General features: G+C 46.4%; 1 protein-coding gene across 1 annotated transcript in view; it reads right to left on the reverse strand.

Moving 5' to 3' along the window:
• Positions 1–4,691: 4,691 nt before the first annotated feature.
• The window catches only part of INTS3 (integrator complex subunit 3), a 79,404-nt gene continuing 71,907 nt past the window's right edge, over positions 4,692–12,188 (reverse strand). The window contains exons 27-30 of the mRNA XM_089483665.1: positions 8,353–8,453; positions 7,683–7,755; positions 6,690–6,846; positions 4,692–5,912 (exon numbers count right to left, since the gene is read on the reverse strand). Of these exons, the coding sequence (XP_089339791.1) occupies positions 5,835–5,912; positions 6,690–6,846; positions 7,683–7,755; positions 8,353–8,453 (409 nt within the window). The 3' untranslated portion in view covers positions 4,692–5,834. The remainder of the gene's footprint in view (positions 5,913–6,689; positions 6,847–7,682; positions 7,756–8,352; positions 8,454–12,188) is intronic.

The raw sequence follows: 12,188 nt of genomic DNA on the forward strand, positions 1-12,188 counted from the left end.
TCTTTCTTTCTTTCTTTCTAACGGTTTTGAGGCCGAAAAGTTCATGGCTCACATTTCGCCAGCATCTGCGGCTGGCATCTTCAGAGAATGCTGGCATGGAAGAGAGCAGGTTTATTCCTGAAACATCAGGAATAAATTCTTCTAAAACATGGCCTTATAGCCCAAAAAACTCACACACAAAAAAATATGGATGCCAGCCATGAAAGCCTTTGACTTCACATATCTATCCATCCATCATCTATCTATCCATCCACCACCTATCCATCCATCCATTCATCCATCCATTATCTATCTATTATTAAAATTCAAATATAGTAAGTTGTTGTTGTGCCTTCAAGTTATTTCTGACTTTTGGTGAACCTATCATGAGGTTTTCATGGCCAGATTTGGCCAGTGGAGTTTGCCATTGCCTTCCTCTGAGGCTGAGAGCACGTGACTTCGCTTTATCTCCTGCCAAAGGTGGACTTGTCAAGATGGAAAGAAAAAATCCTTAGCTTCCCGTTCTTATGCTGTATGGCCAACATGGCTTTTGGGGTTAACTGCCTCTCCGTCGGACCCACGGAGACCCTTTGGATGGGGCATCTCCAGGCCGCCCGTCCTCTATTGCTCTGCCCAACTCTTGCAAATCTGTGGTCTCTTTAAAAGACTCCATCCATCTAGCATGCGGCCTTCCTCTCTTACTACTTCCTTCCACCTTTCCTAGCATTATTGTTTTTCCCAGCGATCCAGGCCTTCTCGTGATGTGTCCAAAGTACGCCAGTCTAAGTTTGGTCATCTTGGCTTCCAGGGAGGCTTCTGGCTTGATCTGCTCTAGGATCCATTTGTTTGTCTTTTGGGATCCTCAGCCCTCTTCTCCAGCATCACATCTCAAATACAGTGGTACCCCGGGATACGAATGCGCCAGGATACGAAATTTCCGGGTTACGAAATAAATTTACTTAAAAAAACTGTTCCGCGTTACGAAAGTTTTTTCGGGTTACAAAAAAACTTTTGGTGCTTTTCGGCGCGATTTCGCACCAAAAAGCGGCTTTCGCTATTAGCGCCTATGGGCATTTCGGCTAGCGAAAGTTTCCGGGTTACGAAAGCGGCGGCGGAACGAATTACTTTCGTAACCCGGGGGACCACTGTATCTTCTTTCTTAACTGTCCAGCTCTCACATCCGTACATAGTGATAGGGAATAGAAAAGCTTGTATGATTCTATCTTTTGTATATCATTGCATTTTAGGATCTTTCTTAGCTCTCTCGTTCTTAATCTTCTTCTCATTTCCTGGCTGCAGTCCCCGTTCCGATCAATATTTGATCCAGGGCACGAGAACTCTTTTACTATTTCTACGTCTTCGTTGTCCAGTTTGAATTTGTGCACGTTCTCCGTGGTCATTATTTTTGTGTTCTTTATGTCTGAGAGTAGGCCTGCCTTTGCGCTTTCTTCTTGGATCATCCTTAGTAGTTGTTCCAGGCCTGTGGTTTTCTGCTAGTGTTACGGAGACATCCGCGCATCTCAGATTGTCGACATTCCTTCCTCCTGTTTTCACTCCACTCTCTTCTGTGTCCAGGTCTGCTTTTCTTATAATACATTCTGCATATAAGGTGAACAGGCAGGGTGACAAGATGCAGCCTTGTCTGACCCCTTTGTCAATTGGGAACCATTCGGTTTCTCTGCATTTTGCTCCGACAGTAGTGTTGTGTCCTGAGTACTGATTCCTCATCTAGACTATCAGATATAGACTAACATGGCTACCCCTGGATAAATAATCTAATGGTTTCTCATGCCTCCCAAATCTATGAACCACCACCAAGTTGATGCTCAGCTGCACCAATTCTTGCTGTCGGTGGGGATTTTTGAGTGTCTACTACAGATTCTCTAGTACAAAAAAAGCTCTTTGCATTCCAAGGCTGTGGCTCAGCCTTTGTTCAACACACTTTTGCCATTTCCAAACTTATCTCTGACCTTTCCTCTACTTTGTCTGCCTTGGGTTTTGGTCCTTTGCCCCTGGGCAGTTCCTTCCATCCAATGACTTGCAGATGCTCAGAGAGGGAGGGAAGCCGGAAACCGACATGGATCGACATTTCCCCTTCTCCTTTTCTCCCCCTCTTTTGTGAGTTGTTGGGGTTTTTTTATGGCACATTCCTTCCTCGGTGGTAGGAGAGGAAGAAATGCCAAAACAGCAGGCAGCCACAGCTCAGGACAAGACGACGCTTGTTGAGATTGTGGGCCGAAGGAGCGCTCTGAAAACTCCGATCGTGCCTTTTCTTGTAATGTTGAAGTTCAAATTTTTAAGTTAAAACTTCTATACCGCAACCTCTTTGGAAGGACGAAACATCGACAGCTGGTTATATATTCTAGGGCAATGCCGCCCAATGTGCTGGTCCATGGACCGGTGCCCATCCGTAAGCCGTTGGCTGCCCATCCTTGGTGAATTTGGAGGAAAGTAAGACAAAATAATGGGCACAAATTCCAGCCTGGCACATTGGAAAAAAACAACAGCCAGTCCCTTTCACCAGATAGCTTTGGAAACACTGTTCTAGGTGTGGAATGGACACCTAATGGACTAGCATACTTAACTAAATGCCATTTTTTAAAAACGTTGTTATGTACCTTTGCGTCATTTGTCATTCTCTGTGGCTCCCACAGAGTTCAAGCATTTTGTTGTTGTATGCCTCCAAGCCATTTCTGACTCATTTCAACCTTAAGCCGAGCTGATCGTGAGGTTTTCTGGACAGCGTTGGTTCAGAGAAGGGTTCGGCCTTTGCTTTCCTCTGAAGTTGATCAGATCACAGAGAATGGCTATCTATCCCAAATTCTCCTTTCCACAGTAACCAACCAGACTCTTCCTCTGTAAAGAGGAAAGTCCCAGGAAGGACCCCCTCTTGGCACTTCTTTCAGATATCTGCCAAATTAGGACATTTGGATTTACTCCATTTAGGTCTACTCCATTTAGGGGAGCCAACATGGCGTAATGGTTTGAGTGTTGGACTAGGAGTCTGGAGACCAGGGTTTGATTCCCGCCTCGGCCATAAAACCCACTGGGTGACCTTAGGCAAGTTACACGCTCTCAGCCTCAGAGGAAGACAGTGGCAAACCTCCTCTCAGCAAATCTTGCCAAGAAACCCCCATGATAGCCTTAGGGTTGCTGTAAGTCAGAAACAACTTGATGGCACAGAACACACACGCACACACACATGGTTTAGGTTGAACACCTAAATGAGGTGAAGGAGAATGAAAACCCAGATAGGATGAACCATCCTTTTGTTGCTGATGTTGTTGAATGACTAGGAGTCGAAAAACTTCACTTACAATTGCAAATCCACCCAGAAATCCACCTGTAGGTCATGACACACATCTATGAAGACTTTTGTGGATGTTTCACAATGAATACTTCACTTAATCAATGGGTTACTCAAACCTATAATGAATGCCCTCACACTTATAATCCCCATCTTATTATCTTCTATTGTTGTTGTTGTTGCTGCTGCTGCTGCTGCTGCTGCTGCATTTCCCCAGTTCAGGATATCCAAGGCAGCTTCCAACAGTTCAAACAAATCTAGTTTAAAAACTGATAACATACCAAAGGCTAAAGAAACAGTTAAACTATATAACACAAATTAAAATTAAAACCAGTTAAAAACACAACACCATTAAAATAACATCAAATAAGAAATCCAGCACATGATGCAAAGCCCGCTTCTCCTAAAAAAAACCAAGGCATTCTCAAAGGCTGGCTGAAATAGAAAGGTCTCCATATGGGTGCAGAAAGATAAGAAAGAGGGTGCTAAAGAGGGAAGGGAATCCCAGAGTCTGGGGGCAGCCACCGAAAAGGACCCGATGCCCACGAGAAGTACATGTGAAGGTGATGGGACAGAGAGAAAGGCATCCCCAAGTGACCTCAAAAAAGGGTCATTTGTAGGCGGATGGCACCTAGCGGAGTGGGTGACATCGCAGAGGAGTGAAGGCAGAATATTGCTTTGTAGTAGTGTACCACCGTAACTCTGGGAAGGACCTGGACCAGCCATGCTGTTGGCACACCGTGGCGAACCTGTGGAGATCTCTCTTGTCACCAAATGGCACCTGGACCCCTTTGGGGCTTGCGAACAAGGCAGGCAGACAAGGCGGGTAGACCAGAACAACTTGGGACACAGACAGTCCCTTCCAGTGCCCCTGTCTGCCAGACATCGGTGCTGGCAAGTAGACTGGAACCTTTCTCTTCCATAGCGGCCCAATCTACTCCTGAGGAATCCTTGGCCTTGCAGATCCAAGCATGGAGATAGTATGAGTTACAGCACCAATCCTAGTGACGCAAACACAGGTTGGTTAATATTGAACAATAAAGGCCTTCAAACATCAGTCCTTCATATATCATTACCCCAACAGCATCTTTCTAAGCCTGTCGTCCTTCTTCACTCTCACACCCACTGTCTCGTTCCTTCTCTTCTCCCTTCTCAAAGGAGGGAGAAGAAAGTAGTCTCCATCACTCCTCAGACTTGAAGATCTGCAAGGGGTCTGAAGCCACCAGAGAAGTGAATAATATCCTCTTTTAAAAACCATCACAGTAGCCCAAACATTTGGAAAGAAATGTAAGTCAAACTGGGATGGAGACTTTCCATTCCAAAATGCTCCCCGCTTCCACCCCCCCGGCACTCTCTGCCGACTCTTGACTTTGCCCCTACCACAAACACAAGACGAAACCAAGTGGCTTGTACAAAATCATGTCGCGTTTATTATTGTCTCTTTTAAAAATCACTTAAAAATGATAATCTCTCAGCAGGGAGATGGGGAATTAAAAATATAACTACCATTTCATTTTGCTCGCCTGTTGCCGTGTCGGTTGTTCCAACCACCCCCAAACCCTGAAGGTAAGCGCCTCCGAGAGTGTATTGCAGGAGGAAGGGTGGCTATTTTTCCAGGCTGGCCACTAGCCACAAGGATTGTGGCCAGAAGGGAGAGTTAATTCAGTCGGTGCCGGTAGTGGTTGTATGGCTGGGGTTTCATAGTGGCAGGGGTAGACATGAGGTGGCAAATCCTTCCAACTGTGGGATCCCAGGTGGAGCAGGGCAAGGGGGCTATAGAAAGCCAAGCCCCAAGGCTGTGAGACCCAGAGGGTTGGGGTGGAGGAGTGTATGAGGCTTGCCTGGTTCCTGGAATACTCCCCACATGGAGAAAACAGCAAGGATCTTTCCCCTTTCGCTTCCAAAGGGCCAAGGAGATGTAACAGCTTTAAAAATGATTCTCTTGTGCTCTGGACAAATGGTGGATGGCCAGGAAAAAAAATGGACCTGGCAAGGCAGTTTACTCCATTCCCCGCAGTTCCCCCTGCCAGCCTTGACCTCCCAGGCCGGAAGCAACAACGGCGGAGAGCCCCGGTTCACACTATTTATTTACATTTCAGACAGGGGAGATAGACAGCAGTCTCTCTGATCCCCGATAGTTTCTCATGGCTGCTTCTCCAGCTGAGGTGACCCTCACAGTCAAGATCATGAGGGTAAGGTTGGGGTGTAGGGGATCAACTGCTGGAAAAATAATCCCTTTTCTCAGGTGCCATCATACAAAGAGAGAAGGACAAGGTGGGAGGTGATGAGGCCCAAGGTGGAGAGCAATGGAGGAGGCAGCGGCCGAGGAGGCACCAATGTTTGGGAAAGGGGGCTGCCTGAGTATCTGAGGCCCATGGACGCGTTGTCTGAGAGAGCACTGTCCTGGCTGGTGGCAGCGTCTGCTTAGCTTTATTCCGGGTCAAATCTCTCGCTTGCAGTTGCCTCGGGTTACGCCAGCAACGGGGCAGATTGGTGTGGCAGATGGGCACGGAGTCACTCTCGCCCACCTACCCACCCACGTGCCCCTTCAGTCACTGTCTGAGCCAACAGCTGAGGAACCTTTCCGTTTCCGCTTTGTGGGTTTCGGTTTGGTGTCTTCCTCCTCCTAAGAGCAAAAGGGGGAAAAAAAATGTTTGTGCAAGTGGGCTTGGAAAAGACAGCCCCCCCCCCCCCCTTTTAAAAGAGAAAAGAAAGAATAGAAAGGAGGAGAGAAAAGAAGAGGAAAGTAAAATAAGAAAAGAAAGAAAAAGGAAGAAAAGAGAAATAAAGAGTAGAGAAAATGAAACTCCTCTTTCCCCTTTTGGCAGTGGGCACAGTTGTGTCCTAGAATCATAGAGTTGGAAGGGACCACAAGAACCATCCAATCCAACCCCATTCTGCCATGCAGGAATACACAGTCAAAGTACTCCCAATAGATGGCCATCCAGCCTCTGTTTAAAGACCTCCAAAACTCTCCAAGGGAATGTGTCCACTGTCAAACAGCTCTTACTGTCAGGAAGTTCCTGCTAAAGTTTAGGTGGAATCTTTTTTTCCTGTAGCTTGCATCCATTGGTCCGGGTCCTGTTCTCTGGAGCAGCAGAAAACAAGCTTGCTCCATCCTCAATATGATACCCCTTCAAATACTTAAAGAGGGCTACACCCCGCGCAGTGTATAAGTAGAGACAAAGAATCGCATGAAATGGAGCCAGCAGTGACTCTTGACTTCCCACTTTGGGCAATGGGAAGCCTTGGACTGCACTGACCTTCAAAAGTGTTAGATTACAAACTCCACTATTGCATAACCAGCAGAAGTGGCTCTGTGAGATGATGGGAACTATAATCCAATACATCCAAAAGACACAGGGGTGTAAGTGGAGGGAGCTCCCTTTACCCCACAACTCACTGAGGCACTGCTAGAAGCCGACTCTTCCTCATTGTTGACTGGCTGGGCCGCGTTCTTCCGGCTCCGGGGGCTGGAGCTGGTGGCTTTCCTCCGGCTCTTAGGGGGCTTGCTGGAGGAGTCTTCGTATTCCTCGGCCAGTGAGAAGAGGTCACTGAACCTAGGAGAAAGAGCCCCCCAGAAGATGTCAAGTTAGCAAGTGGCACATTGGTTGGAGTGGCACATTTGGCACTATGCTCAATGCCAGTTCCAAGATGTGGCAAGCAGGGGGAGAGGGGAGCAAGTTTGTTGAGGCATGAGAATCTCAGCAGATTACATCTCTTCCATTTTCTGGCTGGCCTCTCCTTCAGGCCCTGATCCTCACTACTCCAAAAGACAGAAAATGAAAACATGTGGAGGTAACAGCTCCCACATTGTGCCTCAAGGTACGCTGGGACAGTGAACTATCCTGCAACATCGATTTTCTGCTGCAAAGACTAAGTGACAGCATTGCCAGTGTAAGTTGCAGGTCAGGGAAAGCAGCGATGGCAGACAGTCATCTGGGCATCTTCTCTGAAGATGCCAGCCACAGATGCTCGCAAAATGTCAGGAATAAACTCTTCTAGAACATGGCCACAGAGCCCGATAAACCCACAAAAAACTATGGATGCCAGCCATGAAACCCTTCAACTTCACAGTCATCCAGGAAGCTTGAGCTTCAAACTCTAGTCTTCATATTGTTCTCTAACATAGGTGTTTGCTCTCATCGCCCATTGATTTGTTACATACAGAACTTAGGAAAGTTATTTTGGGGGAAGACAGCTTCCAGAATGTTTCAGCAAGCATGCCATCCCCTCCAAATAACTTTCCCAAGTGTGCCCTATAAGGCCAGTCATACTCCTGCCTTCCTGCTCCGTTGTGTTTTGGCTTTACCACACAAAGATGTCCCATTGCCCAGCTCCAGATGCTAATAGAAAGACCTTGATCCACCAATGAACAGAGAAGGACAGCACTTACTTCATCTTGTGGGCTTCGTCACAGCTGGCCTGGACATGCTGCAAGGCTTGAAGGATCGGGGTTTGGCTGAAAACTGCCAGGGAGGCAAAAGAGGAAGGGACTGTCAGAGGCAGGGCTGCCCAAGACATTGTACTGCCTGAAGCAAAGAATAAGATAGTAAACCCCTTCGCCCTCATTCCCTCATCCCTGTGAGGCCAATCTTGGTGGAAATATTGGAAGTTGCCTCATACTGAGTCAGACTCTTGGTCCATCCAATCTAGCCGTATCTCTCTGACTGGCAGCAAGTAGCCCACCAGGATTTCAGACAGGATTCTCTTCAACCTGCACTTGGACATTCCTAGTATTTTATTAAAATGTCTGTATCCCTCGCTTTTATCATGAGATTTTAAGGTGTCGGAGAGACAGAACAATATAAGCAACTTCCAAATTAAAAATCAATAATGTGAACAAGATAAAAACGTATTACACAATTCGAACACATTAAATAAGAGCTTTAAAAGGCTTAGAGAGCTAAAATCACGTCCAAGCTTAAAAGAACGCAAAGGGATCTTGCAGCACCTTTTGAGATTAACTGAAAGAAAGAAGCTGGGAGCATGAGCTTTTGTAGAGTTGTGCATTTTTATACCAAGACACACAGGGACGTGGGAATCGTGCCAAGGGCCTTACGTACAGTTCTGCTTGGTGTTGGTAAGGTTCAGGCGCAGGTTATCCAAGTGTTCCAAGATCTGCTCCAAGGTTAGCTGGGCAAGTTTGCTGCTGGAACTGCGTAGGCTGAAAGCAGAGAGGGAGAGAATGAGCAGGGCGATTTCAGAAGGTCTCTTCAAGGCTTTTAAAATTCCATGAGGGAGCAGAACAATGCTGCTCAAAAGGGTTGGTCCCTGAACTGATGCTGACCCATGATCTGTTCATTGTAGTCCCTTGATGAGTTTCCAGGAAAGAAAGGAACAGTCATAACCAAGGGACACAAATATGAGAGCAATCCCTTGGACAATTGTGGGGTGGGAGAAATACCAGCCTCCCTAGTTTGAGATGAGCTAGAAAAGCACACCTGAGTGCAAATCTAGGATCCTTGAGAACCTCTGCTTATTTTTGCTTTCCTTCACAATTAAAAATAACACTTAGGCATCTAGTTTTCATAAGGGTGCAGAGCTGAAGTGATGCAATCACTGCCAGAAAGGAAGGAAGGAAGGAAGGAAGGAAGGAAGGAAGGAAGGAAGGAAGGAATAATAGAGTTGGAAGAGACCCCAAGGACCATCAGTCCAACTCCCTACCATGCAGGAACTCACAAAGTACCCCCGATAGATGGCTGTCCAGCCTCTGTTTAAAGACTTCAAAAGAAGGAGACCACCACTCTCCAAGGGAGCATCTTCCACTGTTGAACAGCTCTTACTGTCAGGAAGTTCTTCCTAATGTTGAGATGGAATCTCTTTTCCTGTAGCTTGAATCCATTGCTCTGGGTCCTATTCTCTGGAGCAGCAGAAAAAAAGCTTGCTCCCTCCTCAATATGACACTCCTTCAAATACTTAAACAGGGCTATCCTATCACCTCTTAACCTTCCTTTCTCCAGGCTAAACACACCCAGCTCCCTAAGTCACTTCTCATAGGGCTTAGGGGATTCCAGACCCTTCACCATTTTGGTCACCCTCCTTTGGAAGCGCTCCAGTTTCTCCACATACTTTTCGAACTGTGGAGCCCAGAACTGGACACAGGATTCCAGGTGAGGCCTGACTAAAGCAGAATAGAGTGGCACTATTTCTTCCCTCAATCTAGACACTATACTTCTATTGATGCAACCTAGAAGGAGAGAGCGTCCTTTCCTTGCTGTCTGCATGTTGCTGCTGTCCAAGAAATAAACAAGATTTAGAGAGGGAATGCATGATACAGGACAAAAGTTGAAATGAGTCAGCTGGCAGTGCAGAGCGCAGGGTGTGGAAGCACATGTGATGCACACTAATGTGCCACAGGCCATTTCATGCAGTGTGGCTCTCTTTCAAAAGGAAGAGAAGGATTTGCAAATGGAAAAGCATGGAGATTGAGCACTTCCTGTGTAGAATATACTAAGCTATGTTGAAATGATTGGAAATGTAGCCCAAGACATATGGAGGAAAGCTGATCCACATATTTCAGGAAGCGGTTTTTTCCCTTTCTCTCTGACAGCACTGTTTTCATCTGTATCCATGGTCTTTGCTTTAAAGTACACTCAGGCTGGACAGTGAAGAAATCTGATAGGGGGAAGAAAATCAGCTCATTTTAAATGTGGTGCTGGAGGAGAGGTCTATGTGGACTGCTTAAAAAGAGAAATCAATGGGTTCTAGCCTGAGCTCTCCTTCGAAGCTGTGATGACGGAAACCACCATAGTTTGGCCATATCACGAGATGACCAGACTCACTAGAAAAGACAAGGTTGCTTGACAAGGTAGAAGGCAGTAGGGAAAGAGGAAGACCACATTCCAGATGGAGAGACTCACTCAAGGAAGCCCTGAATCTGCCAAGACCTAAGCTGGACTACTGATGACAGGGTGACCAGGAGGTCTCTCTCATTTATGGAGTCACAATAAGACAAAGTGGATATAGAATCGTAGAGTTGGAAAAGACCACAAGGGCCATCCAGTCCAACCCCCTGCCATACAGGAACTCTCAATCAAAGTATCCCCGACAGATGGACATCCAGACTCTAGAATTATAGAATCATAGAGTTGGAAGAGACCACTGGGGCCATCCAGTCCAACCCCCTGCCATGCAGGAAATCCAAATCAAAGCATCCTTGACAAATAGCCATCCAGCCTCTGCTTAAAAACCTCCAAAGAAGGAGACTCTATCACCCTCCGAGGGAGTGTATTCCACTGTCGAACAGCCCTTACTCTCAAGAAGTTCCTCCTAATGTTTGGGTGGCATCTCTTTTCCTGTGGCTTGCATCCATTGTTCTGAGTCCTGTTCTCTGGAGCAGCAGAAAACAAGCTTGCTCCCTCCTCAATATGACATCCCTTCAAATATTTAAACAGGGCTATCATATCATCTTAAGACTTAAGACTGCTGAGAGTTTGGAACTCCAACAGCTTCTGGAGGATGTTCTCTTCATCTGAGTTTTAGATTAAGGATGTACAACGGCATGGCGACTAGGGACCAAATCATCTCCCAAACCCACTCCACAGGCTGCACCCTCTACTCACAGCAAGCCCAAATGCTTCCTTTTTCTTCTGTGGTCCCTTCTGAGAGGGACTGGAGAGGAAAATTGTGGTCTTGGGGGGGTAATACAGCTTTTGGGGTGCTTGTGGGTGTGGGGTACGGCTATTTTTGTGTGTTTTTGCATGCTTGGAGACTTCACATATGCTTTGAGGCAAACACTGCCTGGAAATTACATCATTTATTTTTAAATGGTGGGTTGGAAGGCTTTGGGGAACCGGTGGGGGGCTTCAGGGTCCAAAGGACCACACTTTGCCTACCCCTGGTTTAAATCATTCTTTTGTCTTCTAACCTGTAATGGGATCGGCATGTTGTAAGCATTTTAAGTAACCTCCAGTCTGGCCTATTTAGCTCCTATCATCCAAGCGGGAGGAACTGGCAAAACTACCTCTGTGTATCCCTTGTCTGAAAAAACCCTATGAAATTCGTTGGGTTGCCATAAGTGGACCGGCTTATAAACACACACTGAACATTTCAGATGCCCAGAAACCAGGAAAGGGCCACCACTAGATGTCCTCCTTGTTCCGTGAATGAAGGTAGAGTTATCTCTCAACTCCACCGTTTTACTGCACTGCCTGGCCAGACTGAGAGATCACACACTGAGCATGTTCAGCCTTCAGCCTAACAAAACCCTTGCCCCTTCTTTTATTTTAAAAGTTTGTATCTAGTCTGGAAGCAGAAAGAAAAGTTTCAGGACCTCTCCAGCCTTTGCCTCTCCCTAAGGGAGGAAAGCTCTCACAAAGAAGAGGTGCCTTGTTGTTCTCGTGTGCCTTCAAGTTGTTCCCGGCTTATGGAAATCCTAAGGTGAATCTATCATGGTTGTTTCTTGGTAAGGGTTTCTTGTTCAAAGGTAGTTTGCCATTGCCTTCCTCTGAGGATGAGGGAGTTGTCCAGGGTAACCCCATAGGTTTCCATGGCTGAGCAAGGATTTATTCTCTGGTCTCCTGGAGTCCTAGTTCAACACTCAAGCCACTACGTCACTCTGCCTCTCAAGGGAATTATTGAGATTTGTATTGTTCTTGTTCATAGTTCAGCCAGGAAAAGGATAGAAAGAAAAGCCTCTGAAAATCACATTCTCTAGATCTTGTCCAGACTGTAATTTCCAGAATCCGTAAGTCATACCGGTTGGAAGATTTGGGAGTTTCTCTGAAGATGCCAGCCACAGATGCTAGCAAAATGTCAAGAACTAACTCTTCTAGAACATGGCCATATAGCCCAAAAAAAATCCACAAAAAATGGTTTTGGGAGTTGCTGCCTTTTTTTTTTAAGGTTTCCAAACAATGGGCTTGTCGCAAGCAATGGGTCAGCCACTGGATTAGCTAAA

The sequence above is a fragment of the Sceloporus occidentalis genome, unplaced genomic scaffold (genome assembly GCF_023333645.1).
Source record: "Sceloporus occidentalis isolate IW3139 unplaced genomic scaffold, rSceOcc1.0.p SCAF_20, whole genome shotgun sequence".
Lineage (NCBI taxonomy): Eukaryota > Metazoa > Chordata > Lepidosauria > Squamata > Phrynosomatidae > Sceloporus > Sceloporus occidentalis.